This window comes from Ornithorhynchus anatinus, chromosome 1 (assembly GCF_004115215.2).
Source record: "Ornithorhynchus anatinus isolate Pmale09 chromosome 1, mOrnAna1.pri.v4, whole genome shotgun sequence".
Taxonomy (NCBI): domain Eukaryota; kingdom Metazoa; phylum Chordata; class Mammalia; order Monotremata; family Ornithorhynchidae; genus Ornithorhynchus; species Ornithorhynchus anatinus.
Genome location: NC_041728.1, coordinates 50,342,920 through 50,370,873, shown reverse-complemented (window position 1 = coordinate 50,370,873; position 27,954 = coordinate 50,342,920). Strand labels below are relative to the sequence as shown.

Genomic DNA, 27,954 nt, shown 5'->3' with positions numbered 1-27,954 from the left:
TGAGGGTATATAAGAAATTTATTTTAGAACTGAATATACAGCAATAATGTACCACATTTTCTTAGAATATTTCATGAGAAAAATAGCTTTCAACATTTTATTTAAAAGACTAAGATTTCCACTGGGATTAAACTCTCAACTCAGTAACAAAATGCAGATTTCAGACCTCTGATTCTGAAGATGTTTTCAAGCATTAAAAACTCATTATTCTTCCAAAGGCTTGAAAAGAGCTATTTAAAAGTTTCATTAAAATATGTTGTAAATATCAGAGAAGCACCTTTGTTTTGATGGTGTAATAATGAATATGATTTTCAGCCTAAATACAGTAGATGTTTATAACTAGCTTTTATAAAAGTTCAGGATTGTATATAACAAGCACAGGTTTTACTAAGCTTTCTGCAATAACATTTGTACAAAAAAAAATATCCTCAACTGTACTTCCTTTGTGTACAACAATCAGAGCATAGCAAAGTGCTGTTTCAACTGTTTAATTAAATGTTGAGTGTCAACATGATCTGGAAATGCTACTTCTGATTTCTGAGCAGCTATATAACTTCTCTGCAGATCTCCAACCTGTAAAAAAAAACACCAAAATGAGATATAAGTACAAATTATAAGCATAAATAAATTTGTATATATTATACCATCATGTTTTCAGTTCCAGAAGAGTGTTTGTTGTTTTTAGGACAATAGTAGTATGTCATTGTTACCATCACCACTTACAGTTACTGAGGGTCCACTGTGCATTGTTACAGAGGAGTAAGACATGGTTCCTCCCTGTGAGAAAGTTACAGTGTGCCTCCTAAATTACAGAATAATGTAACTAGTAGCCATTTCTAAACTCCACTTTATAGCTCTTTTAAACAACCCACTGAATAGTTCTTTCTTGTGAGCACAGCTGGATTTGTGTGCTGAATAAAAATATTTATATGCAATTTGAAGTAAAGCTTTACTTGAAAGCACCTAGGTGCACCAAAACCTCTTTCTTAATGTTAACATAAAAGTATTAAGTTTTAATTTCAGACAAGGAAATTTAGTACTTTAGAAAGTTGCCCTAACCCATCCATAAAATAGTTATCAAGGCTTTGACTCAGAGATTAAGTGTTTAACTGTTAGTGGGTTTTATCTCTTTCCATCCTGTTTCCTTAAGATTACAAGACACTTTGGGGAGTAGCAAATGGGAAAGGAACATCTTGCCATCCTTCCCTTTTTCTCCATCTGATGCACACACAATGCCCACTTATATTGGGAGTCACTTCCTGGGTGAGAGATGTTGATGGTCAATTACTATTCACGGAGCTGATTAAGGGTAGGTATTTCAGATATGGGCAGACATTTTAGAACAGGATAGTGGCTAGCAAAAAATTATACCTGGCTGCAAATGTTTCAACCTCCACACTCATTTAGAAATGATGCCCTCATATTTTCTTAACCTTTCTTAATTCCTTCTAAGCCTCTTCATCTCTTTAGGCAAAGAGGATTTTAAAATATCGACAGCCAAATGCACCCAGAGTTCGCCCATAAACTTAAACCCATATGAAAACCTCACCAAAAGACAAGGTAGTTTATTAAATTGATTTTACATGCTACTTTCTTTAAAGAATGATCCGACTTCTATGAGACCCTGGATAAGTACATTTTTGCACATCTTTAATAGTAGCAGAATTGTTTCTCTCCAGTACATTTCTGAGCTAACAAATTGTGGATGATTTAACAACTATTATTAATTGTACACAAGTTGTTGATGATAGCTAGAAAATAGAATTTTGATCATTATCTCAAATATTCCATCTGTGAAATAAACACTGGCTTCTGCTTAAGCAGATGCTTTTTAGAAAATATGACAGTGACTAAATGAATTTTAAAATAATAAAGAGACAGCCGGTTTTAGATAGATCAGCACTTAATCCCCAAAGACCTACACATTCAATCCAAAAACTAAGCAATAAAACAAGCTTAATTTGAGAATTTTCTTATCTAATGAACAGTGCTCTGCACATAGTAAGCGCTAAACAAATACCAACATAATTTATTTTACTAATAAAGAGCAAATGATAAGCAGATCACATTAATGAGTACCTTGTCAGAGAGTGCTGCAAAATTAAAATGTGGTTCATACATATGGGGTGCTAAAGATGAAGCAGTCTGTAGCAGTGCTCTTGCCTATATGAATATAGAAAAGAGAAGAATCACAATTCCACACTTGTACTTAGCAATTCGGTCTGTCCAGTATGAGAATTCTCTTGGATTCAAGAGAGCCCACTAAAACATACTGCTTCAGAATGGAAAAAATGATTCAGCCCTCCATTCACCTTTCTCTCTTTTTTTCTTTTTTGGTATTTGTTAAGTGCTTACTATATGTCAAACACTGCTCTAGACACTGGGGTCATACAGATTAATTAGGTTGAACACAGTCCCTGAACCAAGTAGTAAAAAAAAGCAAAAAGTAGTTTATTCCATTGTTTTCCACCCCAGTGGCAAGAATTTAGGAAACAGCATTGCCTAGTGGTTAAAAAGCATGGGCCTGGGAGTCAGAGGTCCTGGGTTTTAATCCCGGCACTGCCACGTGACTGTCAGCTGTGTGACCTCGGGAAAGTCAGTTTAACTTCTCTGTGCCTCAGTTACAGCATCTATAAAATGAGGAATAAGACTGAGTCTACCTCAGCCTGAGTCCAGTGCCTGGCACATAGTAAATGCTTAAATAACCATAAAAACAACACATGGGTGCACAGTCTTAATCCCTTTTTTGCAGATGAGAGAACTGAGGCACAGAGATGTTAAGTGATTTGCTCAAGTTCACATAGGCAAATGGCAAAGCTGGGATTAGAACTCAGGGCCTCTGATTCCTAGGCCCCAGCTCTTTCCTCTGTCCATGTTGCCAACACCATCATCACTGGTACTCTGATTCTCTTTCCCTCTTCAAAACCCTACTTAAAACTCACCTCCTCCAAGAGGCCTTCCCAGACTGAGCTCCTCTTCTCCCTCTACTCGCTCTGCCATCCCCCCTTTACCTCTCCGCAGCTAAACCCTCTTTTTCCCCTTTTCCCTCTGCTCCTCCACCTCTCCCTTCCCATCCCCACAGCACTGTACTCATCCGCTCAACTGTATATATTTTCGTTACCCTATTTATTTTGTTAATGAACTGTACATCGCCTTGATTCTATTTAGTTGCCATTGTTTTTACGAGATATTCTTCCCCTTGACTCTATTTATTGCCATTGTTCTTGTCTGTCCGTCTCCCCCGATTAGACTGTAAGCCCGTCAAACGGCAGGGACTGTCTCTATCTGTTGCCGACTTGTTCATCCCAAGCGCTTAGTACAGTGCTCTGCACATAGTAAGCGCTCAATAAATACTATTGAATGAATGGTATTTATTGGGTGCTTACTGTGTGCAGAGCTCTGTACTAAGTCCTTGGGAGAGCACTATACAACAGAGTTGTCAGACACATTCCCTGTCCACAATAAGCTTACAGTCTAGAAGGGGAGACAGACATTAATATAAATGATTTATAATATCTAATTTATATATAAGTTCATAAAGGCTATGGCTGAGGCAAATATCAAATGCCCAAAGGTCAGAGATCCAAGTGCACCGATGGTGCAGAAGGGAGAGCCGGGGAAATGAGGAATTAATTGTGGAAGGCCTCTTGAAGGAGATGTGAACTAATCCTTTAAGCTCCATGTGGGACCTGATTATCTTTTATCTACCCCAGCCCTTAGTACAGTCCTTGACACATAGTAAGAGCTTAAAACCACAAGTATCATTATGATGATGATGATAAATATAAATTTGTACTGTGGGAAGATGTTCCTTCATAGTTCCATCATGTTTCATTTAAATCATATATTGAACACATTTATTATGGCAGAAATGAGTGTACTTTAATATGTAACTTCTTTAGGAAGGGCTGGGCTGGCGCAGAGAACATAATGGATTCTAGGGTAGGATTAGGACCAAAACCACCAGGAGTATATGTGAATGCATCTCATGAACTATTTTAGATAATAGGTGAAATACTCCCTTGATCTTGCTCCATTTTTGGCCCTCCATGAAAACAAGAAATGCAAAAGGGAAAATGCCTGGGACCTAATAATAGAGTTTCAATGGAAACATTTCTCCACGAAGAGATGGCCTCAGTGGAATACAAAATCACATAACTACTTAGGGCCATATAGATCCCTTTAAACTCTTGTTTATTCATTTGAAAAATCACTTGGGTAAAGTGGAGCCCAAACCTAGTTAAGTAAATGTAAATTAAATAAATGTGTGTAGAATATGATTCAAAATTGGGGAAAATATTAGAACACTTTAAAGAGAATTTTTACATATATAAAGTAGCCTATGAATGCCTCTTTCTTGTTAGTACATAGTCATTTCAAATGAATCATTCTCTACTTTGATTTCTCACAGTAACTTTATGCAAGTTTTATTAAAATGTGACTTGTAACTAATGAACTTTAAATAAGTGATTAACTAGAAATATTTTATCTTCACTTAGGGGAAAAATACTCATCACATAAGAAATTGATGCCAAATTTGCATCTAGCAATAACCTAAAAAGTTAAAATTATCATTTAAAATTATCCTAGGGTCATTCAGTGCTAGGATATTTCTAATGTAAGCCCTAAAAATATGTTATTTAGAATCCAACTGACTCAAGAGTACATAGAAAAGAGAATTCATTGGCATTTTTCATCTGACATATCAAAGCTATTTTAAATCCAAATAAGAGTAGAAAGGAAGAAAATATTTGTTTTAAATTTGAAATTAAAATTACACATTAAAGTAGAAATTCCCTTGGAGAAACTACTTTGCCTCGTTTTAGAAAAGATATCGCCATGTGGTGTTGAGTTTACTAACCTGTTCCACATGGCCCTTTCGCATCTCGAGTACAGCCAAGTTATTGTAAGCTTCGGCATGGTCATTATCATTAGCCAGGGCCAACCGGAAACACTGATAGGCCAGGTTTAGGTCTCCTATTCCCTACAAAATAAAATACTTTTATATTTATTCACATAAATACTTTTCCTCTGATTTCCTCATAGAAGTCCTTTCCATGTTAGAAAAACAGGAACATCATATGCTTATTATGGGAATGCTATGAAAGCTTTGTCTAAGAAGATTAATTCTTAAGCTCCATTCATTCAATAGTATTTATTGAGTGCTTACTATGTGCAGAGCACTGTATTAAGCACTTGGAATGTACAATTCAGCAACAGTTAGAGACAATTTCTGCCCAATGACGGACTCACAGTCTAAACGGAGGAAAGAGACAGCAAAGCAAAACAGAACAAAACAAAAACAAGATATCATCAAGATAAAATCAAAGGGTTGTACACCTCTTTAACAAAATATATAGGGTAATAATATATACAAATGAGCACAGTGCTGAGGGGAGGGGAAGAAGAGCAGAGGGTGAGGGGGGGAAGGGGAGTAGAGCGAAAGGGGGAACTCAGTCTGGGAAGGCCTCCTGGAGGAGGTGAGCTCTCACTAGGGCTTTGAAAAGGGGAAGAGTTTGGCAGATGTGAGGAGGGAGGGCATTCCAGGACAATGATAGGACATGGACCAGAGGACGATGGCGGGATAGGTGTGAATGGGGGACAGTGAGAAGGTGAGCGGCAGAGGAGCCGAGTGTATGGGGTGATCAGTAGAAAGAGAGAAAGGAGGTGACGTAGGAGGGGACAAGGTGATGGAGAGCTTTGAAGCCAAGAGTAAGGAGTTTTTGTTTCGTGCAAAGGTTGATAGGCAACCACTAGAGGTTTTTGAGGAGGGGAGTGACATGCCCAGAGTGTTTCTGTAGGAAGATGATCTGGGCAGCGGAAGGAAGAATAGACTGGAGTCGGGAGACACAAGAGGAAGGGAGATCAGAGAGGAGGCTGACACAATAATCCAGTCGGGACATTATTAGAGCTTGTACCAGCACGATAGCAATTTGGTTGGAGAGGGAAGGGCGGATCTTGGCAATATTGTGCAGGTGAGACCAGCAGATGTTGGTGACAGATTGGATGTGTGGGGTGAGAGAGCTGAGTCAAGGACAACACCAAGGTTGCAGACCTGTGAGACGGGAAGGATGGTAGTACCGTCCACAGTGACAGGGAAGTCAGGGAGAAGACAGGGTTTGAGAGGGAAGATAGGAGCTTTAAATATCATAAATCTGTAACTGTACATTAATATGTGATTTTCTGGATTTAGTAATTTTGGGGCTCTGTTTTCAGACTATGCTTTTGTACAACTACTTCTCCTGGGGCACCATGACAATATTTTAAATATGTATCCTACCACAGCTATGTGTCCTAAGTTATACCAGACATCAGCTGCTTCCTCTTCATTTTCAGCCAAAGAAAGGGCACGTTCAAATGAGGTCAGAGTCATATCATACTGCTGGGCATAGAAGCAGCAAAGACCCAGATTGTTAAAAAGCTGGCAGTTATAAACACCCATCTGCAGAAGTCTCCTTTTCGAAGAAGAAAAACAGGAATTATTTTTTTTTAAAAAAACAGTTCTTTGTTTTCCTGAATTTAGCAATTTATCTTGAAATTTAAAGGCTAATCTTTCAAAAAGATTAATGATAATGGGGGCAGGCTAAATGACAATACAGTGTTCTACTTTATTCATATTAATGTCTTTCTCCCCCTCTAGACGTAAGGTCATTGTGGGCAGGGAACGTGTCTGCCAATTCTGTTGTATTGCACTTTCCCAAGCGCTTAAAACAGTGCTTTGCCATATTAAGTGTTCAATAAATACTACTGATTGATTGATTCAACATAAAACAAACTAAAATAAGGTTAAAAGGACTTTACTTTTCTTTGAACTTTGAATTCTTATTAACTTCTATAATGATATTTTGAGACTGTGACTAAATTCTTTATCTCTTGGGATTTTTATATTTTACTAGGTGAAACAAAATTATATTTAATGTTCTGCCCTTGAAATAACATCACTATGTTTCAACTTGTCATAGAAGAGTTCAATTTTGGCATAAAACTTGGGAAGCTAATTAGTCAATCAATCGTACTCTTTGAGCACCTGTGCAGAGCACTGTACCAAGTGCTTGGGAGAGTTCACTATAACAGAGTTAGTAATCGTACTCTTTGAGCACCTGTGCAGAGCACTGTACCAAGTGCTTGGGAGAGTTCACTATAACAGAGTTAGTAAACATGTTCCCTGCACAATGAGAGTAGAAGGCATCAAGCTAACATCCAGTAGTTGCTCAGACCTCCCATTGCAGCTTAGATTTGAAATTTAGTCCCCACATTTTTTCTTAAATTTTCATGTTACCTACTGTAGTTCTGTTGAGCCATCAGACAATCAAATCAGGATGATTATCTGCTTCACAATCTATATGTAGTTAACTGAAAGTTCTTTCTCCTAAATTATACCTCTGTGTTACTTTCAGTGTGTGTGAGTGAAGCTTAAAAGATCTATGCATGGATACACAGGGCTCACACTCCAAGATGGTGGCTCACACAACGGGGTTCATGCCAGCAGCCTCCCCCTCCATTCTTTTTATGCTATTTGTTAAGCACTTACTATGTGCCAGACACTGTTCTAAGCACTGGGGTAGATAGAAGTTATTCAAGTTGGACATAGCCCATGTCCCACATGTGGCTCACAATCTTAATCCCCATTTTACAGATGAGGTAACCAAGGCACAGAGAAGTTAAATGACTTGCCCAAGGTCACACAGCAAACAAGTGGCAGAGCTGAGATTAGAACCCAGGTCCTTCTGATTCTCAGGCCTTTGCATTATTCACTAGGCCAAGCTGTTTCTCTTCTCCTATTCCACAATTTAGGAAGTTATAGTTGGGGAAAAGGAGTGTTAAAGCTCTTAGCATGGACAAAGAAATAGTTACTACACTTCAAAGAGAAGGGAAAGAGTAGCAGCCTTTGGTGCTAAACATTACAGCAGTTCATCAGAGGATCAACCAATTTCTGTGGTTCCTTGGTTCAGGGATGGTGTTATGGGATTGCGGGGAGCGGGGAGGGTGTAAAGGGGTACCAACTGCTTGAATCCCAACCATAGGGGACCTCAGTTAACTGGTGTATTTGATGATAGCTGGCTCCAGTCCACACATCCCTCTGCTGCGGGGAATCGTTTTTAGAAAAATGTCGGTCCATATTCCCCGACTCCTCAAGAACCTGCGGTGGTTGCCCATCCACTTCCTCAGCAAACTGAATCACCTTACTATTGGCTTAAAAATCACTCAATCACCTTGCCCCCTCCCTTCTTACCTCACTGATTTCCTAAGACAACCTGACACACTCACTTTGCTCCTCTAATGCCAACCTTCTCATTGTACTTTGAGGTCATCTATTTTGTCGTTGACTCCTCACCCACTTCCTGCCTCTAGCCTGGAACTCCTTCCTCTTCCATACTAACAGACCATCGCTCTCTCCACCTTAAAAGCTTTATTAAAATTACATTCCCTCCAAGACGCCTTCCCCGACTAAGCCTTACTTTCCCCTATTCCCTTTCTCTTTTACGTGGCCCTTGCACTTGGATTTGTACCCTTTATACACTTGATACTCAGCCCACCCTCAGCCCCACAGCTCTTATGTACATATCTGTAATTTATTTTAATGTCTGTCTCCTCTCTAGACTGTAAATTCCTTGTGCACAGGGGACATATTTACCAATTCTGTTATACTGTACTCTCCTATGAACATAGAATAGCACTCTGCACACAGTAACTGCTTAATAAATACAATTAATTGACTGGTGAAGGAAGAAGGCAGTCACCTGGGGCTGTCAATTTTCAGGGTTGAAAATCTGGCATTCCAGGAGGGGGATACCTGGGAGAAAGAAGTCCTGACTGGACTCTGAGGAGGTGGTATTAAGATACTATTGTACCTCATACCCCTTATTCCCCTTGGCCTCCCCTCTGCTAGAGTGGACCCAGTCCCAACCTTGAAGTGATTACTCTTGGCCTGCCAAATCTCTAGCCCACACTCTGTGATGATAGGAGAGAAAACTTTTTGTCTACTCTGGGTGCTCACTTGTCTAATGTCAGATATGCTCAGGATCCTCAATTTCTCTTAAAATATTGAAGCACAAACTAGACACGGTATTGTCAGAAGGAAGATGGTTGGCATCATGGACTTCCTTATTCTTTATGGTGTGCATTCAGGGGTACTGACTCCATGATTAGATTAATGAGGACAATCTAGAGGACTTCATAAGGTATTTTGCTTCTGATGAAGCATCTCTGAAATCCCAGGGCATTTCCTCCCAAGGATTAATTAAGCACACATCAGGATGTCTGAACAGCAACCATAATTCAGAATCTCCCTGCCATGCTCCAAACCAGGCCTATGATTCTTCATGGCTTTGATTATGGTCCTGACTATTCCAAGAGGTTAAAAAAAAATAAACATGCATATACTATTTCTTCTTGACAGTTTGTTTACATTGTGAAAAGTACATCAGTAATGACGGAAAATAAGTTAAGACTGCAGAGCCATCCCTGCCCTGCACAATTCCCAGTTGCATTTATAATACAAAAGTGAAAGAGGCTAGATAAGAAAAAATATCATCTCCTCCACCGTACACTCCTTTATTATATTTTTTTCATATTCTTAGGAGATAAATTTGATCATTACTGATATCAAGCCTACCTGTAAAACCGCAGCGCTACTTCAGGTTGATCAGAGTAAAAGTGGTTGCTTCCAATGCATGCAATGGCTTCCACATGAGTATTGTCCTGTTTTAAAACATCTTTGTAGTATTCAGCAGCCATTGAGATATTGTTCATTTCCTGTTCCCCATTAAAAAAAATAGTTTTATTTTATTTTACTTCTATACTGGCATTCAAAATTGCAGTGTGATTGAAACTGAAAAGTAACAGGAACGAAAAGCAAAAACAAGCAAAATATCTAGCATTCCTAGTGCAATCTCTCAAAACGAGAGATCTTAAAGTTATACCATATTCTTAAGTTGGGAGCGAGCCAGATTTAGCATCTCTGTTTTACAGATGACAAAGTAGGACACAGTTAATAATTCCAGTGAAATGAATTCCCAAAACCCCTTCAGGGTCAAAGACAAATTTGGGTTCAAATTTACAATTGCTAGTTGCAGCCCTGCCCTCCAGGCCCTATTTTTCCAACAGCAAAAAATGAAGACCCCATTCCCAGCCTCAAATGACTAACGAATAACATTAGGAAAGGTGAACTGAAAATATTCCCTTTTCACGGTGATCCAAAGTGAGGTTCAGCAAACCTTGGAGTGCAAATAGCCATTGGCCCATTAGATTGTAGGCTACTTAAGGGCAGGGATGTTTGCTTCTGATATCCTTTCCCAAATGCTTAGGACAGTGTTTTAGACTCAGTACAGGCTCAATGAATACTTTTGATTGATTGAAGTACATGAAGGAAAAAGACATTTCCTATTCCATTCTCTCTCAATTTTCTAATTCAGCTCATGTCTAAAAGGCTTACTTTTGAAGATGAAATTCAATGCAGTGCATTTCAGTAACTCATTTCAAAAAGCCCATCTTGCTGTGCTACACTTAGTGACCTTTGCAATGGCCCTTCTAAGAGTACTCATTGTGGATTTTAGTTAAGGAAATTTAAAACAGTGATTTTAAAGTCTGCAAACTTACCCCTTGTTATTTAGAACAAATAGTTCTGTGAAAATGCGTACATATTTTCAATAAGCATCTTAGTTAGATTGCGATTAGGGAATTAGGGGATGTTCTTTTAACAACATGCCACATTATCGATGCGAGCTTGGGAGCTTGTGCAGCAGTGTAGCAGCAGAACAAGTGAGTACTACAGTGCGAATTTCCTTAACACAAGGTTTTGCAAGAACACAACCCTCTCTTTAGAGCAGATCTTGGTGCATACTTTAATCTTGCTATTAAGTAATTGTATTTTTACAATTATTATTTTCATACCAATTTTCAAAACCCACAACTTCTGAAGTAGAAAAATAGAAAAATTTTCTAGTATAAGGTTTCTAGTTCCTACACAGCTTCATTCCGAAGTACAAACTGGGGGGAGAGAGGGGAAGTCCTTTGCCTCTGGTCCACTATAACAGTCACCTGCTTTAAGGGTGGCTTTCAACAGCAAACCTTAGCTTCAACAGATGATATTTAATCCTATTCAATAATTCAGTTATAGACAAAAGGAACGCTAAACAATGATAGGACTAGCTTAAAATTTTCACCTAACACCAGATGAAAAAAGATGAAAAATGAAAAAAAAAAGATAGGAAATAGAATGGGACTAAGCAGCTTCTTACAGATCTCCAGAGAACACCGCAAATGAGATGTGGAAAACAGATTCCCTGAGGCAAATATAATGCAGTCAGCATCTCAAAGTAAAAATCTTTAGTAATTAAGCTTTGACTCTGTTGCCACCCAATGAGGAAAATAATATCCATTTTAAAAGTGCTCCTTTAAATAAAATTTTCATAGACATTATTCTACATTTCCTCATCTTAGCTCCTTTAACCTGTTATATCAAATAAAAATAGAACTCCATCATTTTTAATCTTTCAAATTTTCCCAACATGTCAGAAAGGGAAACAAATGAAAATATTTTTAACAATCATTAGTATTTTCAAGAAACTTAAAACAGGGTTAGTAACGTCTTTTTAAAGTCCTATTAACTAATTTTTCATTCCTAAAGTAGAATTTATGGAACTTTGAAACCTGCCAAGAGCACATTGTATTCAATTTACAGTATCATTCTAGGAACACTTTTACGGATACAAGAAATTTTTTTATTAAACCAACTTGAAAATATGTTTCTTAGCTATAAGACCTGATAAAAATGGTTCTATTATTTCACCAAATCAAAATAGTTCCACTTTTCAATTTGCCTTTACTGGTAGTCCACATTTAAAAGTACAGGCAACCTCAAGCTGCTTTGCTAGGGAAATCTACCAAGTTGTTAATAATTCAGTCTGGTGTTGCAGGTAAGTGAGAACTTTGTGCTCTAGGCTCAAAATTTATATTGTGAACATCTAGAAATGGATGGGTGTTATAATGTGAATTTCCTTAATACAGGTTTGCAAGAAAATACTAGGGAAGCCAACATCAGTAATAGGCTCAATCCTGGACGTTTTCACGTCTTTTGACTGGAAGGTTTTATGCATCTGTTGGTTATGTTATGTGAAAAAATAATTCTACTAGTTTCCTTTTACTGCTTGCAATTTTTTGAAATTACTACTGTGTTTGGATGATGCCAACTCATTTCCCAAATACACACACAGTTCTAGTTCTCCATTACATATTGACTTTTAGAATATGCTCTACCTCATATGTTCTGGCAATTCCACAAAGGAGGGATACCTCTCCAGGAAATTTATCTAGACCTTGTTTGAAAAGATTTAAAGCTGTCAGCGGCTGATCCAGGCGAAAATACACCTGAAACCAAAGCATATTTCAAATGTCATGGTGAACATTTGTTTCATAGTAATGCAACTGCTACTTAAGATTCTCAGCAACACCCAGAAATGGATTACATTATTGTATCTGCTTTGCTTTATTATGTACTGAATTTGAATACTAATCCCATACTCAATATTTCCATCCTTTGGTTGAGAGTTAGCAATGAAAGCATTAAAATGGAAAATTTCCTTACATTAATATAAGAATTCCTAAAACAAATTGAAGATAAAAAATGCACATAAATTTAATTTGCCTAAAGGCAAATATTTTTCTAATTTCTTAATATATGTGCAGATTCTTCATTATTAAGTAGTTTTCTTTCAGCCTGAGGATTAGAAAATCAGATCCTTCCGAAGCCTTGCCAGATTTATATTAGTGGCAAATTTCTATCCATTAAGATGTGAAAGACAGAGAGTAATAATTGAACATTAATTTCTGTCAGTCAGCAGAAAGTCATTATTGTATTGTCCAATTCAAGTCTTCAAATTGTTTAATAAGAATGTAAAATTTAACATGCACAGCATCAAAAGAGAACTCGTTTGAGAGATTCACAAGATGAAGCTTTGACAATAGTGCATACTGTAAATCAGTATCATTTTCATTTTCACCTGAGGAGTCTAAAGCAGTTTTCTTCACCTTCTTTTTCCAAAAATTTTTAATATGCCCACTATAAGTGAAAAGTTTCTAAAGCCTCAACAAAATGGCGCTGTTTTTAACGCACTAGCCCCAGCATTTATGCCCTAAATGTCTTAGTATTGGGATAGAGCACTTAGCTCCAATCCTAGGGTGCTAGAAAACCACATGGCAGCTATCAGTCTCTAGTGCTGTCAAACTGGCCCCACCCCAAGCATTACTGTGGCAGCTGGTAGGAGCAATACTAAAGGTGTGAGGGGTTGACTGAGAGATTCTTCAGGAAGCACGGAAGGTGGGATCCAATGACCCACTATTTTGGGGAAAGGGGAGATAGCCAGCATACTTCTGTCTAAAAAGTTTATACCTGCATAGGGGGATTAATCTGTGATTAGAGGCTATCCTTTTGAATGAAAGGGGTCTTACAAAATGTCCTTTTTTCATCAAAAAAACCCCAAAAGTAAAGTCTGAATTTGGTAAGCCTCTTGAGAGTTGTCTTCTACTTTTATTTCAGTCTTCCCAGAAGATTAGTTGTGGGTAGGAAGCATGAGCCTGGAAGTCAGAGGATCTGGATTCTAATCTTGACTCCACCTCATGTCTGCCATGTGACCTTGGGCAAGTCACTTAACTTCTCTGTACCCCAGTTTCCTCATTTGTAAAATGGGGATTAAGACCGTGAGTCCCATATGGGACAGGGCCTGTGACTGATCTGATTACCTTGTATCTACCCCAGTGCTTAGAACAGTACTTGGCACATAGTAAGCACTCAACAAATACATTTATTATTATTATTACTCTCCCAAGCACTTAGTACAGTGCTCTGCCCACAGTAAGCACTCAATAAATATGACTGACTTTTATTGTGTGCCCCCAAGCATCTGATACAGTGCTCCGCACACAGAGTTCAATAAATACTGATAATGAAAAAAACTTTCAACTGTTTCTCATGAGCAGGCTTGAATTCAAGGAATTTCTCCTAAAATAATGCATTCAAATTAAAAATATTTACTTACTTTTGCCAAGTAGAGGAATGTGTCTACCATCTCCTGCTGCTTCAGGGCAGATTTAAACTGTTTTTCTGCTTCACGGTACATTCCTAACCTAACAGCAATTATAAAAAGATTCATGGATTCTATAATAAAAATTAAAAGCATTGCATTTATTCATTACAAAAATTTGAATCAGCTGAGGATCAAATTAAACACAGCCTCCCTGCTTTCCTTGAATATGGATGTTAAACCAATGATACAACAGTCAGTGATCTATTTACTGCCTCTCTCATCCAAGGCCTCTGTGACCCGCTAAAATCAGCGTGTCCAGCCAGAAGCTACAACTAAATGGATGCTATGTCTCTAGCAACCCCAACCATTTCCATTCCCTAACTGCATCTTCCCATATTTTATAGAAGTGGAGGGCAAGAACAGTAAGTGGAGCTTGGAAGAAGGAAATTAGCCAAGGAAATGCACACTATTTCTAATCCTCTTTCACGTCTTTTTTTAAGTCATAATAAAAACATACACTACCAGTCCACCTATCTACCATATAGTATATACCAAATCTATCCATTGAGTTCTGTTGAATTTTAATCATTTTTCAAATCCTTTTGTCTAAGTCTGTCAAGAACTTTTTTTATCATGTATACTAGGTGGTAGTTCAATTGTCCTAGAATTCTCCAGGTCTCAGGGTTTAAGTAGGGAAAAATATATATTGTTTTTGGAAGTAGTGATAGCAGTGTGCACTGGGGTAGAGAGAGGAGAAAGGTCAGAATGAGCAAAAGCCACAGAATCAGGCTTGTGATGGGGAGAGAGTTTTCTTCAAAATGTGCACACCTATGCCAGGGTAAGAAAAGGAGGATGAGAATGAGCTAATACTGCAGACAGATAGGGGAATTTCTTCTTTGAAAGGAGTGTCTGGTGGGGCAGGAAGTAAATAATATCAGGACCTGAAAAAGCTAGAGATATAGGCTCCTGATGGGGAGTGGAGAGTTGTTTCTATGAAAACGACAGGATCCAGTTGAGAAAGGAAGAGGTAGTCATTGTAACTCATTGATTGCAATGGAAATAAGAGATGCAGTCTCAAGTGCCCTCTACCTTTCTCTTTCTTTTCCCCCTCCCTTTTTTCTTTTTTTTCCCCCTGTTTAACAAATCCCCTCAAATCCCCATGTTACAGCTGCCCCCTTGTTTTGGGCACAAAAACTTTGTAAAAATGTGGGGCAATTATATAAGTAAATTCAGTATACTTTATCTCTCATGCCCAGGAAAGGCTCATTCCTAATAACATTATGACTCAATACCCAAGGAAGGGATCAGATCTAAAATTCTGAGAAATTTCATCCTATTTAAATCCCATAAAGGAATCAAAAGAGGCTTTACCGGTAGTAGCATTTCCCAATCTGCACTTTCCACCACCAGTCCTTGTACTGAGAATGCTCAGTGGAAAGGGCTGCCAAGTCCAAAGCCTTTGAAAACAATTCATTTTAGTTTTAAAATGTTTGCACTTGTAGTCAGTAATACAATAAATATTGTAACAAAATATTTAATAATAATAATAGTAGCAATAATTGTTAAGTGCTTACTATGTGCCAAACACAATGCTAAGCGCTGATAGATCAGATCAGACACAGTTCCTGTCCCACATGGAGCTCACAGCCTAGGGGGAGGAGGGAAGAGGAATATCCAATTTACTGACAGAAAAACTGAGGCCCAGAGAAGTTAAGTGACTGGCCCCAGATCATACAACAGGGAAATGGCACAGCTAGGATTAGAACCCAGGTTCTTTGACTCCCAGGCCCATGCTCTGTCCATTAGACTATGCTGCTTCTCAAAAATGAATCAAAACGAAGGAAACATTTAGGGAAGTAGGTCATAAAGCTCAGTCTCCCCATTATTGAGGATTTTGTTATGTACTTTTCAATAATGTATGACTCAAATCTTTCTCTAGGTTATAAACACCTTGTGGACAGGTAATGTGTCTACTCTGTTGTACTGAACTCTACAAAGTGCTTAGTATAGTGCTCTATACATAGTAAGTGCTCAATAAATACCATGAGCAAAATCCTTGTGAAATAGATATTAGAATCCCCAATGAGAAACATGTCAACTCTAATAATAATAATAACAATAATGTTGGTATTTGTTAAGTGCTTACTATGTGCAGAGTACTGTCCTAAGCACTGGGGTAGATACAGGATAATCAGATTGTCCCCATGTGGGGCTCACAGTCTTAATCCCCATTTTACAGATGAGGGAACTGAGGCCCAGAGAAGTGAAGTGACTTGCCCAAGGTCACACAGCTGACAAGTGGCAGAGCTGAGATTCAAACCCATGACCTCTGACTCCCAAGCAAGTGACTCCCAAGTGACTCTTTCCACTGAGCCATGCTGCTTCTCTATGAACTCTACAAACTGCCAGCCTAGTCCAATGTCCACTGACAACAATTAAGGAAATGTGACTTTATTTTTCCCTTTTTCATCTTTGATCGAGATGTATCACAAAAATTGGTTTGTGCAATTTTGAAGTCACATAACTGGTGACTTTTCATTTTCCTCTAGCACCAAGATACTTTAAGTAGAGGTGAAGAATATGCACTGTTCCACAAAGTCTCCTTAGCTTTAAAGTCAAAAGATATGAAAGATAAATATACATATTTATGTTGCTGGGACATGCATAAAGACCTTTACTTTCAAGGATCAAATTATTTTATATCTTTACAAATGTTTCAGGTACTCAAAAGTGACTACTGCTCTACTGAGAATTCTTCCTATATCTCCTGCAATTCTAGAGTGAACATAATAAGTTACTATTATAGGTGCCAACTTTTCATTGTCTGTGTGGGGGTGAAAAGAGGAAAGTGTGGGGGTGAAAAGAGGAAAGGGATGAGGACTAGGAAGGGATGGGCTTCAAAGAGCTAATACGCTAGAAAACCTCCATTTGGGGTTTTTTTCTATCCTGATTGGAAACTCTCAGACTGGGTAGAAATCTGGGTTGAACAAGTCTGGTAGTCTCGCTTAAAAAGCAATAGGGGCAATTGCCCCATTTCATCTCTAGAGGAAATGTGCTTACCCCTTATCATTATTAATATTTTTGAGAACTCATGAAATGCTCTGAATCTGGAAAAGAGAACAGGTCAGGCTCATTTTTTTTTTACATAGTGAAAAAGGAATGATGCCAGAAGCTCAGGGTGTCCAGTACACACACCACCACCTTGCTTGTTTCTCTTGTTTTACCCAAATTAAGGCCATTATTGGGAGCAAGGGATCGTATCTACCAACTGTATTGTACTTTCCCTAGTGCTTAGTACAATCCTCTGCACAAAGGAAGTGTTCAGTAAATACCACTGATTTTAGCCGAGACAGCCAAAAGAGACTTCATTCTAAAACCTTGGGAACTATGGAAGAAACACATTCCCTGCCCACAGGGAGATAGACTCATACTGGGGAGAGAGACCTAAAAATATTTCCAAACAGAGGAGATTAATGACTGATTGTACACCTGAATAAATGTATTAAAAGTGCTGGCAATAGGTATAAATAAGTTTATAAGTGCTAGAAATGACTGGCTGATGGGTTTATTATACAGCTTAGTGTGCTGGGAATTAACTGGGGAAGGTTAGCTCAAGGTGGAATTTTTGGACAGTTGTGACTGAGGGAGAGTTGTGTTCTGTTAGATTTGAGAAGGGAGAGAAGGAAGGGGAAAGGGAGAGAGGGAATTCCAAGATGGAACAAGACATGACATGACACCTTGAGCTCAATTGGACAGGGATATTGTGGGGTTTCGGTAGCATTAGCGTTTAAGTGGTGATTTTTCCATTTCTGCAACCCTCTCCAGATACCCCTCTGTGCACTGCCACCATTGTATTCTGAATCTGAAAGTCCCTCACATCATAATGGTGCCGTGGGTGGCCACAGGTTCCTGAGCACCTGCACCAAATTGCAGACCCCCTAAGAGATCTGATCGAATCCAGGACTATTTCTGGTAATGGACTGCTTATTATTACTGCTGGTGAAGTGCAGTGTGGGATTTTTATTTAATTTTATTTCATTTAAGGTATTTAGGAAGTTACCTCTCCTAAATTTGAAGAAGAAAACACACAGCAGATTTACACAGCATTTGCAACAACCCTCCATCAACAAACCATACAGGAGTACTCAAGATACATAATATTTTTAGAAATTTGGGACTCGTTGAAATGTCAGAGAATAAGAATTTGTGTAAAAGAAAGTATACCAACTTACATTCTTCACATCGTTTTCATGGTGAAAAATGTATTCAAAATAAAGCCTGGAAGAGAGAAGTTTTAAACCAAAGGTGTTTAAACTTTAATATTACAGCTATTTTGACAACCATAGATTTTTATTAGAATAGCATATTCCCATGTATTATAGCATAAGAGAGCCTCTCCTCCTTCCCTCCTCATCATCATGGTCTTCTAAATTGGGATATCTGCTGCCCCTGCCTCAAAAGAATATTGCAAAGACAAAATGAAATAACCAATGTTCATTCAATCCGTATTTATTGAGCACTTACTGTGTGCAATGTTAAACCACTTTGGAAAAATAAATGTTATATTATTAAATATTGCTCTTTTAAAGACCATAGGTGTAATGAAGGTGTCTAGCAGCATGGCATAGTGGATAGAGCATAGGCCTGGGAGTCAGAAGGTCATGGATTCTAATCCCGACTCTGCCACTTGTCTGCTATGTGAACTTGGACAAGTCGCTTCACTTCTCTGTGCCTCAGTTACCACATCTGTAAAATGGGGATTGAGACTGTAAGCCCCATATGGGACAGGCACTGCGTCCAACCCAATTTGCTTGTATCTGCCCCAGCGCTCAGTACAGTGCTTAACAAAAGGAACTCCACATAGGAAGTGCTTAACAATTACCATTATAAGTATTACTTTTAGACCGGAGTTCTAATCCTGGCTCCACCAATTGCCTGCTGTGTAACCTTGGGTAAGTCCACTTATCTGTACCTCAGTTTCCTCATCTGAAAACAGGGATTCAGTACCTGTTTTCCATCCCCATTAGACTGAGAGGTCCATGTGGGACAGGGACTATGTCAGACCTGATCATCTTGTATTTGCCCCAGCACCTATTTCAATGCCTTGCACATAATAAACACTTAACAAATACCCCAATTATTATTATTCCTTTTCACACATTAAATGAATCTACCCCCTAGGACCATAAACCAGTGGAGAGAAGATAACCCACTCTCTTCTGAGTTACCCTGCCACTCCTAATGCCTATTTTAATCAAAAAGATTCCCTTTCCTTAAGTGGGAAAAGAAGCATTTAGTAAGTAGATGATCATTTTATGGTATTTAAGTGCTTACTATAGTAATATGTCAAACACTGGTCTCAGAGCTGAGGTAGGAACAAGTTAATTAGGTTGGACCACAGTCCCTGCCCCACATGGGACTCTCGGTCTACATAGGGGAGAGCAGGAGAACTGAGGCACAGAGAAGTTAAGTGAGTTGCCCAAGGTCACCTAACAGGGAAAGTGGCACAGGGGAATTAGAACCCAGGCCCTCTGACTTCAAGGCCCAAGCTCTTTCCACTAGGCCACACTGGCTTGATTTAGGTCTTGTATTGCAGCTATCTACCTTGAACAGGCCTTAATTGAGAGCTTTAGACCTCATGATGTAGCTAATTAGAAGTGGGTACACCAATTCTTCTTTAGTGACAGGGGATTATGAACCTGTCGAGGTCCCCTTATCCAGCCTTGTGACTCCTTTTGTTGCTGTAGTATGTCACTATTCATCTTTTAATCATGACAAGCACAGAGGAAGACAGAGTTACACATTTTTAGTTGCATCTGGTCTGGATTCTCCTTCATGGATTATATTATCATAGTTCCTAAATTTTGGTTACCCCTAATCATGGTTCTGTTTACAATTCTTAATTTTTAACAAGATTCACTATGCCATTTTAAAAGTCTTCAATATAAGGAATCACTGGTTGTTACGCCATGAAAGGGCCATTTTTCTTACTTCTGAGGTAAGTTCCCAAGAGTAAAATTCAGTGGAATATGCACGGCAAGTGCTCAATAAATTTATTCATTCATTCAGTCGTATTTATTAAGTGCTTACTGTGTGCAGAGCACTTTACTAAGCACTTAGAAAGTACAATACAGCAATTAAAGAGAGAAAACCCCTTCCCACAGCAAACTCACAGTCTAGAGATGAGCTCACATGTTGTGGATGATGACGTTAACCTGAGTGGACAGTAGACTGTGAACCTGTTATTTGGGCAGGATTGTCCCTATCTGTTGCCAAATTGTACACTCCAAGAGCTTAGTACAGTTGCTCTGCACATAGTAAGTGCTCAATAAATACTATTGAATAGACCTCAGTTGTGCAACCGGGCCATAAACATATCTGAAAGCCCCAACTTTCAAAATTAAAGAAAATAGATCTCAAGAAACCAATATTAAACAAGCTGTTAAAGAAAAACCTTCAAAGTGTAGGATCAAAAACAAACTGAAAAGTACTCTAGAGATTCAAGAGTATATTTTAAAAGTCTTGATAATTATCAATACCCATGGTTCTAATAAAGTAGTTTTAAATTACTGTGATAAAATAAAAATCCATGTGTGACTAGCCTAAGTGAAATAGTCATGGCATCTGATTTTGAAAGAGCTGAAGAGAAGGCAAAAGCATCTAAATTAATTGTGTGTGTGTGTGTGTGTGTGTGTGGTTGTGTGAAAACCCTTCTGCTTCACGATGGAATTTTTTTATGGCATTTGTTAAGCACTTACTTTGTGCCAGGCACTGTACTAGGCATTTGGGTAGATACAGCTAGTCAGGTTGAAACCAGTCTATATCCCACATGGGCTCACAGTCTTAATCCCCATTTTACAGATGAGGTAACTGAGGCATGGAGAAGGTAAGTGACTTGCCCAAGGTCACAGAGCAGACAAGTGGCAGAGCCGATATTAGAACCCAGGTCCTTCTGACTGTGAGGCCCTGCTCAATCTACTAGGTAAGGCTGTTTCTTTATGTGGAATTTGCACATAATCCCTGGCTCTTACACAATTTAACATTTGAAAGACTCTGGAAGATAAATTCATTATTTATTCACCCCTCCTTCAACCCTACCGCACTGAGGGACATATCCGTAATTTATTTATTTATATTAATGTTTGTCTACCCCTCTAGACTGTAGACTCATTGTGGGCAGGGAATGTGTCTACCAACTCTGTGCTTCGTGTCTACCAAGCACTTAGTGCCATACTCTGCATAAAATAAGCGCTCCACAAATACGTTTCATCAATGATAAAGCTTGCATATTTTAACTATTCAAAAGTGACCTTTTTTGCATTTAAACATACAGATTTTATATACATGATAAAGATATAAACATACACATTTAAAAGACTATAGATAAATATGAATAATCAGATTAAGAATTTATAGATATCCAAAGGGTTTTGCTTCCCATGGCCACAATTTTCAAGGGTTTCACTGAAGTTTTTCAACAAGCAAATTAAACAAGCATTTTTCTCTTGGAGGATGAGAAGTCAGAGGATTCCCAAATCCAGAAGAGGTTTAAGAAAACCCTGGTGATTGGTTTTTGGGTCCTAAGGGCCAAAGGATCACTAAATGTACATATTATAAGAGAATTAAGTGCCCAGAGAGAGCATGACAGCACTCTACCAGATGCTATTGAGAAAAACAAACTCTCTTATAAATGACTCCTCCACACATAAATGACTTTACTTACAGGATGAAATTAAACTGAGTGGATAATAGACCTCAGATGGGGCTATAAAGCAAATGTTGCTGCCAAAATTGAAAAGGAAAATACCTCTCAAGAAACAGACATTACACATGTTGTGAAAGAAAAAGCTTCAGAGTATAGGCTCAAAAACCAATTATAGTTTTAACGACTTTATCGCTCTTAGACAATGGAGCTATACCAAGAACGTGATTTCAAGTAGAGACTTCATAATATCTGGCATGCTGAGGCGGGACTGCTGGTTAGTCCAAAATTCCAATTAACTAAAAGTCAGGGCTGCCCTGGAACCACTTTCAGATGAACAGAATACCTCACTGCCTGCTAAGCTAGACTGCCCAGAACAGTCCGGCCAGATGATCTAGGGAAAATGCATTTAGCTTGACCTCATAAGCACTCCTCCCTCCCAGCAGGGAAGGCGCTGATCTTTTCCCCTTCAGAGGAACAATATGATTGGTTACTAAGGCTTTTCAGTTGGCAAACTGAGAGATAAAGAGCTTTTACCCTAATCCCTTAGCCTGAAAAATATGTTTATATTAATATAACCTCTCAGGGATTTGCTAACCAGGAGGTACAAATGACTGTAAGTGGGAAGTGGCTGAAATCAAAATGACACAAAAACTATCATGTGTGAGGGCAATGTTGGCTACAATTCACAACAAATAATATTTCTAACACTTCCCTAAAAGAGGGCTATTCATTGGAAGATAAGCATCTCATAGAGCAATAATAATAGTAATTATTGTACTTGTTAAGCACTTAGTATGTGCCAAGCACTATTCTAAGTGCTGAGGTAGACACAAGTTAATCAGGTTAGACACAGTCCTGGTCCCACATGGGGCTCACAGTCTTAATCCCTATTTTACTGATAAGGTAACTGAAAGTGACTTGCCTGTTTTGTTTTGTTCTGTTTTGCTTTGCTGTCTCTCTCCCCATTTAGACTTTGAGCCCGTTATTGGGCAGGGATTGTCTCTATCTGTTGCTGAATTGTACATTCCAAGCACTTAGTACAGTGCTCTGCACATAGTAAGCGCTCAATAAATACAACTGAATGAATGAATGGACACAGCAACCTTGTGGTCACATTGAAACCCAGGTCCTTCTGACTCCCAGGCCCATGCTCTATCCACTAAACGCTGTGTTAGCAGAAAGTAATTCTTGTAAGTTCCTCCCTTAGACTGTAAGCTCCCTGTGGGCAGGAAACAGGTCTACCAAATATGTTATATGATATTATCCCAAGTGCTTTGTATGTGAATCAGCACACAGTGAGTGCTCAAAAGACACCACTGATTGACTGACCAAGGAAATAGGAGGCGATTGCCTGAGAATAGGCAGCAATTGATACATGCCTTTCTGTCACTCTCAATATAAAGACAGGATCTAGGTTTAGTTTTAGCTTTAGTTGCATGCCTCTTCCTGTGCTGGGCTGCCTTCCTTTTACTGAAGCACTTGGGACTGACAGTTTCAGGATGAGGCTGCTCTTCTTAACAACTTGGCTTTTTAGATAGTTTTCTTCACTGGAACACAGCTTTGAAATTCAAATCCAAGCCACTGCCTTGGATGTAAGCCAAGCTTATAATTTTGAAGCACCATAACAGAAGGAATTACCTGCTGTATTTTCACACTAGCAAAGCAGTGCTTAATTTGGAAACTTCAAAGTGAGGTGCAATTGAGACATATTTTTTTTATGTTATGTTGGTATTTGTTAAGCGCTTATTATGTGCCGAGCACTGTTCTAAGCGCTGGGGTTAGACACAGGGGAATCCGGTTGTCCCATGTGGGGCTCTCAGTCTTAATCCCCATTTTACAGATGAGGTAACTGAGGCACCGAGAAGTTAAGTGACTTGCCCAAAGTCACACAGCTGACCAAGTGGCTGAGCCGGACTTTGAACCCATGACCTCTGACTCCAAAGCCCGTGCTCTTTCCACTGAGCCACGCTGCTTCTCAATCCTTTAAAATGCTCAATCGGCTACCCATTTTTTCTTCCTTCTGTCCCTTGCTCATTCCAAAAACTGAAAGCTTGACAAATTCCCCCTATAGTTAGCAAAACTTCAATATCTCTCAGATACAGGGAAGCAATGTGGCCTGGTAGAAAGAGGACAGGACTGGGAGATGGTGGAACTGGGTTCTAATCTCTGCTCCGCCACTTACCTACTATGTGACCATGGGTAAGTCACTTAACTTCTCTGTGCTCAGCTTCCTCATCTGCAAAATGGGGATTCAATGCCTGTTCTCCCACCTACATTAAACTGTGAGTCCCACGAGGGACCTGATTTTACTTGTCCCAGCCGGCCTTAGTACACCTTGGCATATAGTAAGTGTTAATAAATACTAAAATTATTATTATTATGCTATTAGATAAGCAAAGAATATTCCATCCCTTTTTCTCAGAATGGTCTAGCTAGTTTCTCACTTCTGATATGGAGCTAGTGAGAGGGAAGGAGGGGGCAAAAAGATAGAACATTGCATTTGTGTGACAGAGATTGAGAATCATTTAAAATAAAATGAAAACATTAAAATGCCTAGGATTTGTGTGGAAACTGGATGAAAGAGAGAGGATTGAAGTAGCTCCAAGGGATTAGTGTGGGCAGGAACATTTGGTGAGAAATGACGATTAGGACAATTAAGTTATTTGAGGGAAATGGGAGTATGGTAGGACGGAACCAGAATAATTTTATTTTATGCAACCTCTGAAAATTTGAAGATATTTTCCACATGCATACAACATGGTTTTTAGCATATTCCTTCAAAACTTTACTTGGAGTAAATAGGCCTTGAATTTTCCCTTTGCAGTTTTACGAAGGTTTTGTGGACGTCTGTCCAATTTCACAACTAGTGTTTATAATTCTGAGTTCATGTACTATGGGCCCATCTACATTGCAATCTGAAAATTTTGCTTTTTATTTGTAAAAAAACAGCATATGATGTGAAGAATAATGGTCCTTTAGACATGGATAATTTCCTGTGTCTGCTTTTCAAATGCTAACAAAGCTATTTTCAGTCTCAAAACAACAAAAAAAGATGATTATTATTATTGTGGTATTTGTTAAGAACTTACTGTATATCAGGCACAGTTCTAAGTGCTGATGTAGATACAAGTTAATCAGGTCAGACAGTCCCTGTCCCACATGGGGCACATAGACTAAGTAGGAGAGAACAGGTATTGAGTCGCCACTTAACACATGAGGAAACTATGTGCTCTGCACATAGTAAGCGCTCAATAAATACTATTGAATGAATGAACTGAGGCCCACAGAAGTTAAGTGTCTTGCCCAATGTCACATAGCAATCTAAGTCTACTAGCAGAGCCATAATTAGAACAAAAAAGATATAATTATAAAATGGGGTGGATATTTTCCATTCAAATTTGCTTCAATGCCAATCCTCTGAGGGTACAGACTGTGTCTACCTACTTTACATATTGAACTCTCCCAAATGCTTAATACAGTGCTTTTCACTGTAAGTGCTCAATAAATAAATAATTGATTGATTGATGGGCATGCCCAGTGTCAAACCAGACAAATAAAAGGCATTTTGAAGAAATAAGAAAATATGATTGTAAAAAACACTTTTTCATAATCTTTGGGGCTTGTGATTGAGAAGAGTAGGTTCCATTCTAGAAACATTGTTAATAGAATGCAAGCTCATTAAGCTGCACTTTTGTGCATTTGAAAATCAGATAAGTAAACCTGGCCCTTAGGAATGCTCTGATCAATAGGAGGCTCAAACACAGGTAGGAAGTAGGAAAAACTTAGATGGTAGCTTCCCTCATTGCTTGCCTCTTCACCCACTCTCTCCATCCCACTTTGGCCCAAGAGAGATGGCTATTGAGCAGAAAATTTGAGGTTTGAACAAGGATTTGATGGTAAAAAATTATTTTAACACTTTAACAACATGAGAAGCAGCATGGCCTAGTGGATAGAGCATAGATCTGGGAGTAAGAAGAACCTGGGTTCTAATCCCAGCTCTGCCACTTGTCTATGTGACACTGGGCAAGTCACTTACCTTCTCTGTGCCTCAGCTACCCCATTTGCAAAATGAGGATTAATACTATGAGCCCCATATGGGAAAGGGACTGTGCCCAGCCTGATTAGCTTGTATCTACCCCATTGCTTACTAGAGTGCCTGCCACATAGTAAGTGCATAACAAATGTCATTAAAAAAAACCCCCATCTTATTCTAAAGTAATGGCATTAGGCCTGAGTAAGAAACAAAATATTAGCTTACCTTTGCCAATTTAGGTTTTTGGGCATATTTTGCTAAATTCAACCTAGACAAGTTTATGAAAGGTCCATCAGGGTGAGTGAGCATAGAGGCCTGTTGGGAAAAAAAATGACAGGATAAATCTGAAACCTTTATTTAAGCATACAACTAAATTTAAGTGCATGTTGTGTGGGGTTGGTGGGGGAGGGAGAAGGATCAATGGCAAAATATTAAAATGAGAATCATCTTCAAAGTCTCCCAAAGGTTCGAATATGGGATCTTTCCCAGCAGGATATGAGAGCTTATTGTGAAGTAAAGTGAAGAGCATTTACCGTTCCCAATCTGACATATCTTCCTGATGCGCTGGTCACAGGACGAGCAGTGTGCGCCGTTCTGGGTGTCCTGATGGCTTGTTCCATAGTGCCTGGTCGCCCAGTCTGTGTGCTGGGTCGAACAAAACCAGTAATAGGTCTGCCTGCTTGGGTTATTGGCCTGGGGAATCCAAAAATTGAGAGCAAAATAAAGCAGAGAAGAGCAACGTGGGAGGCAAGAACAGAAGGTTACAGTTTACTGCATTTGTTCCCTTATTCTTGGTTAATGTACCTGACAGCTGGACTAGGACCCCCATCTGACTAGTTCCAGGCAGCTTTAAAGAAGTTCCAGGACCTACAAAATAAAGTGAAAGGAAAAATGTATTTTTTTTTAAATCTACATTCTTACCTGTAAGTATTTTCTGAATGTCCCAGGCACAGATATACTAACATTCTTTATCTAAATTGCCAGAATAAAAATGCATTATGCAGTTGGAAAATGCAACAGTAAATCACAGTTAAATTTTTTTATTAAAGCCTTTAAAACATATTTGGATGTCAGGGAGTGTGGCACATCTCCTTCAAGAGGCCTTCCCTAAATAAGTCCTTCTTTCCTCTTCTCCCACTCCCTTCTTCGTTGCCCGGACTAGCTCCCTTTATTCATCCCCCTCCTAGCCCGACAGCACTTTATACATATCTGTAATTTACTTATATTAATGTCTGTCTCCCCCTCTAGACTGTAAACTCATCGTGGGCAGGGAATGTGCTTGTTTATTGTTATATTGTACTCTCCTAAGCGCTTAGTACAGTGCTCTGCACACAGTAAGTACTCAATAAATATGACTGCCTGACTGGCTGGCTGTCACAGTTAGCTACCGGCAGAATGGTGTCATTACTCCGACAGCTGCTGCCACTGCCAATGCTGCAGCCTCATCTAACCAACCAATTGGATTTATTAAGCACTTACTGTGTGCAGAGCACTTGGCAAAGGCTTAGCAGCATGACCTAGTAGTTAGAGCACCGGCCATGGAGTCACAAGGCCATGGGTTCTAACCCTGGCTTTGCCACTTGTCTGCTGTGTGACCTTGGGTAAGTCACTTAACTTCTGTGGGCCTCAGCTACCTCATCTGTAAAAATGGGGAGTGAGACTGTGAGCCCCTCATGGTACAGAGACTGAGTGCAACCTTATTTGCTTGTACCTCCCCCAGCACTTAGTACAGTGCCTGGCACATAGTAAGTGCTTAACAAATACCACTTAAGAAATACCATTATTATTATTATTATTTCAATTTTTCAACTAGGGAAAGTGAAGCACAAAATGGGCCTCAATTTGTCAATGACAGAGTCATTTCTGTTACCAAAGAGACTTTCCACTAGACCAACCTCCTTCCTTGACAGACCTTCCTTGAATGGACGAAGGAAATTTTCATGGAATTATGCTTTTGTTTTCTGGTCATTTGATCATATTGTTTATATTTTGAATATTTAAAGGATCAGTACTTACGTGCAACTTGAGCAATAGCGTTCTCATCCAGTACCATTTCTGCTATTCCCTCTTGATCCACATCTATTTCATCCACATACACCATTTCTGTTAGAGCTCGTGTTTTCAAAATCCACGCTGCCTATATCACATATAAAGCAAACAGTACACCTGTCACACAACTCTGGCAAATAAGT

At 38.9% G+C, this 27,954-nt stretch overlaps 1 protein-coding gene across 1 annotated transcript; it reads right to left on the bottom strand.

Moving 5' to 3' along the window:
• Nucleotides 1-27,895, bottom strand: LOC114805409 (tetratricopeptide repeat protein 8-like). The gene is given in 13 exon segments (XM_029073607.1): nt 1-573; nt 2,080-2,163; nt 4,862-4,984; nt 6,281-6,455; nt 9,617-9,756; nt 12,259-12,369; nt 14,037-14,124; nt 15,396-15,481; nt 25,988-26,077; nt 26,296-26,455; nt 26,567-26,591; nt 26,594-26,629; nt 27,779-27,895. Coding segments are annotated over 13 exon segments (1,320 nt in total). The 5' UTR covers nt 27,864-27,895; the 3' UTR covers nt 1-456.
• Between the last annotated feature and the right edge of the window lie 59 nt (nt 27,896-27,954).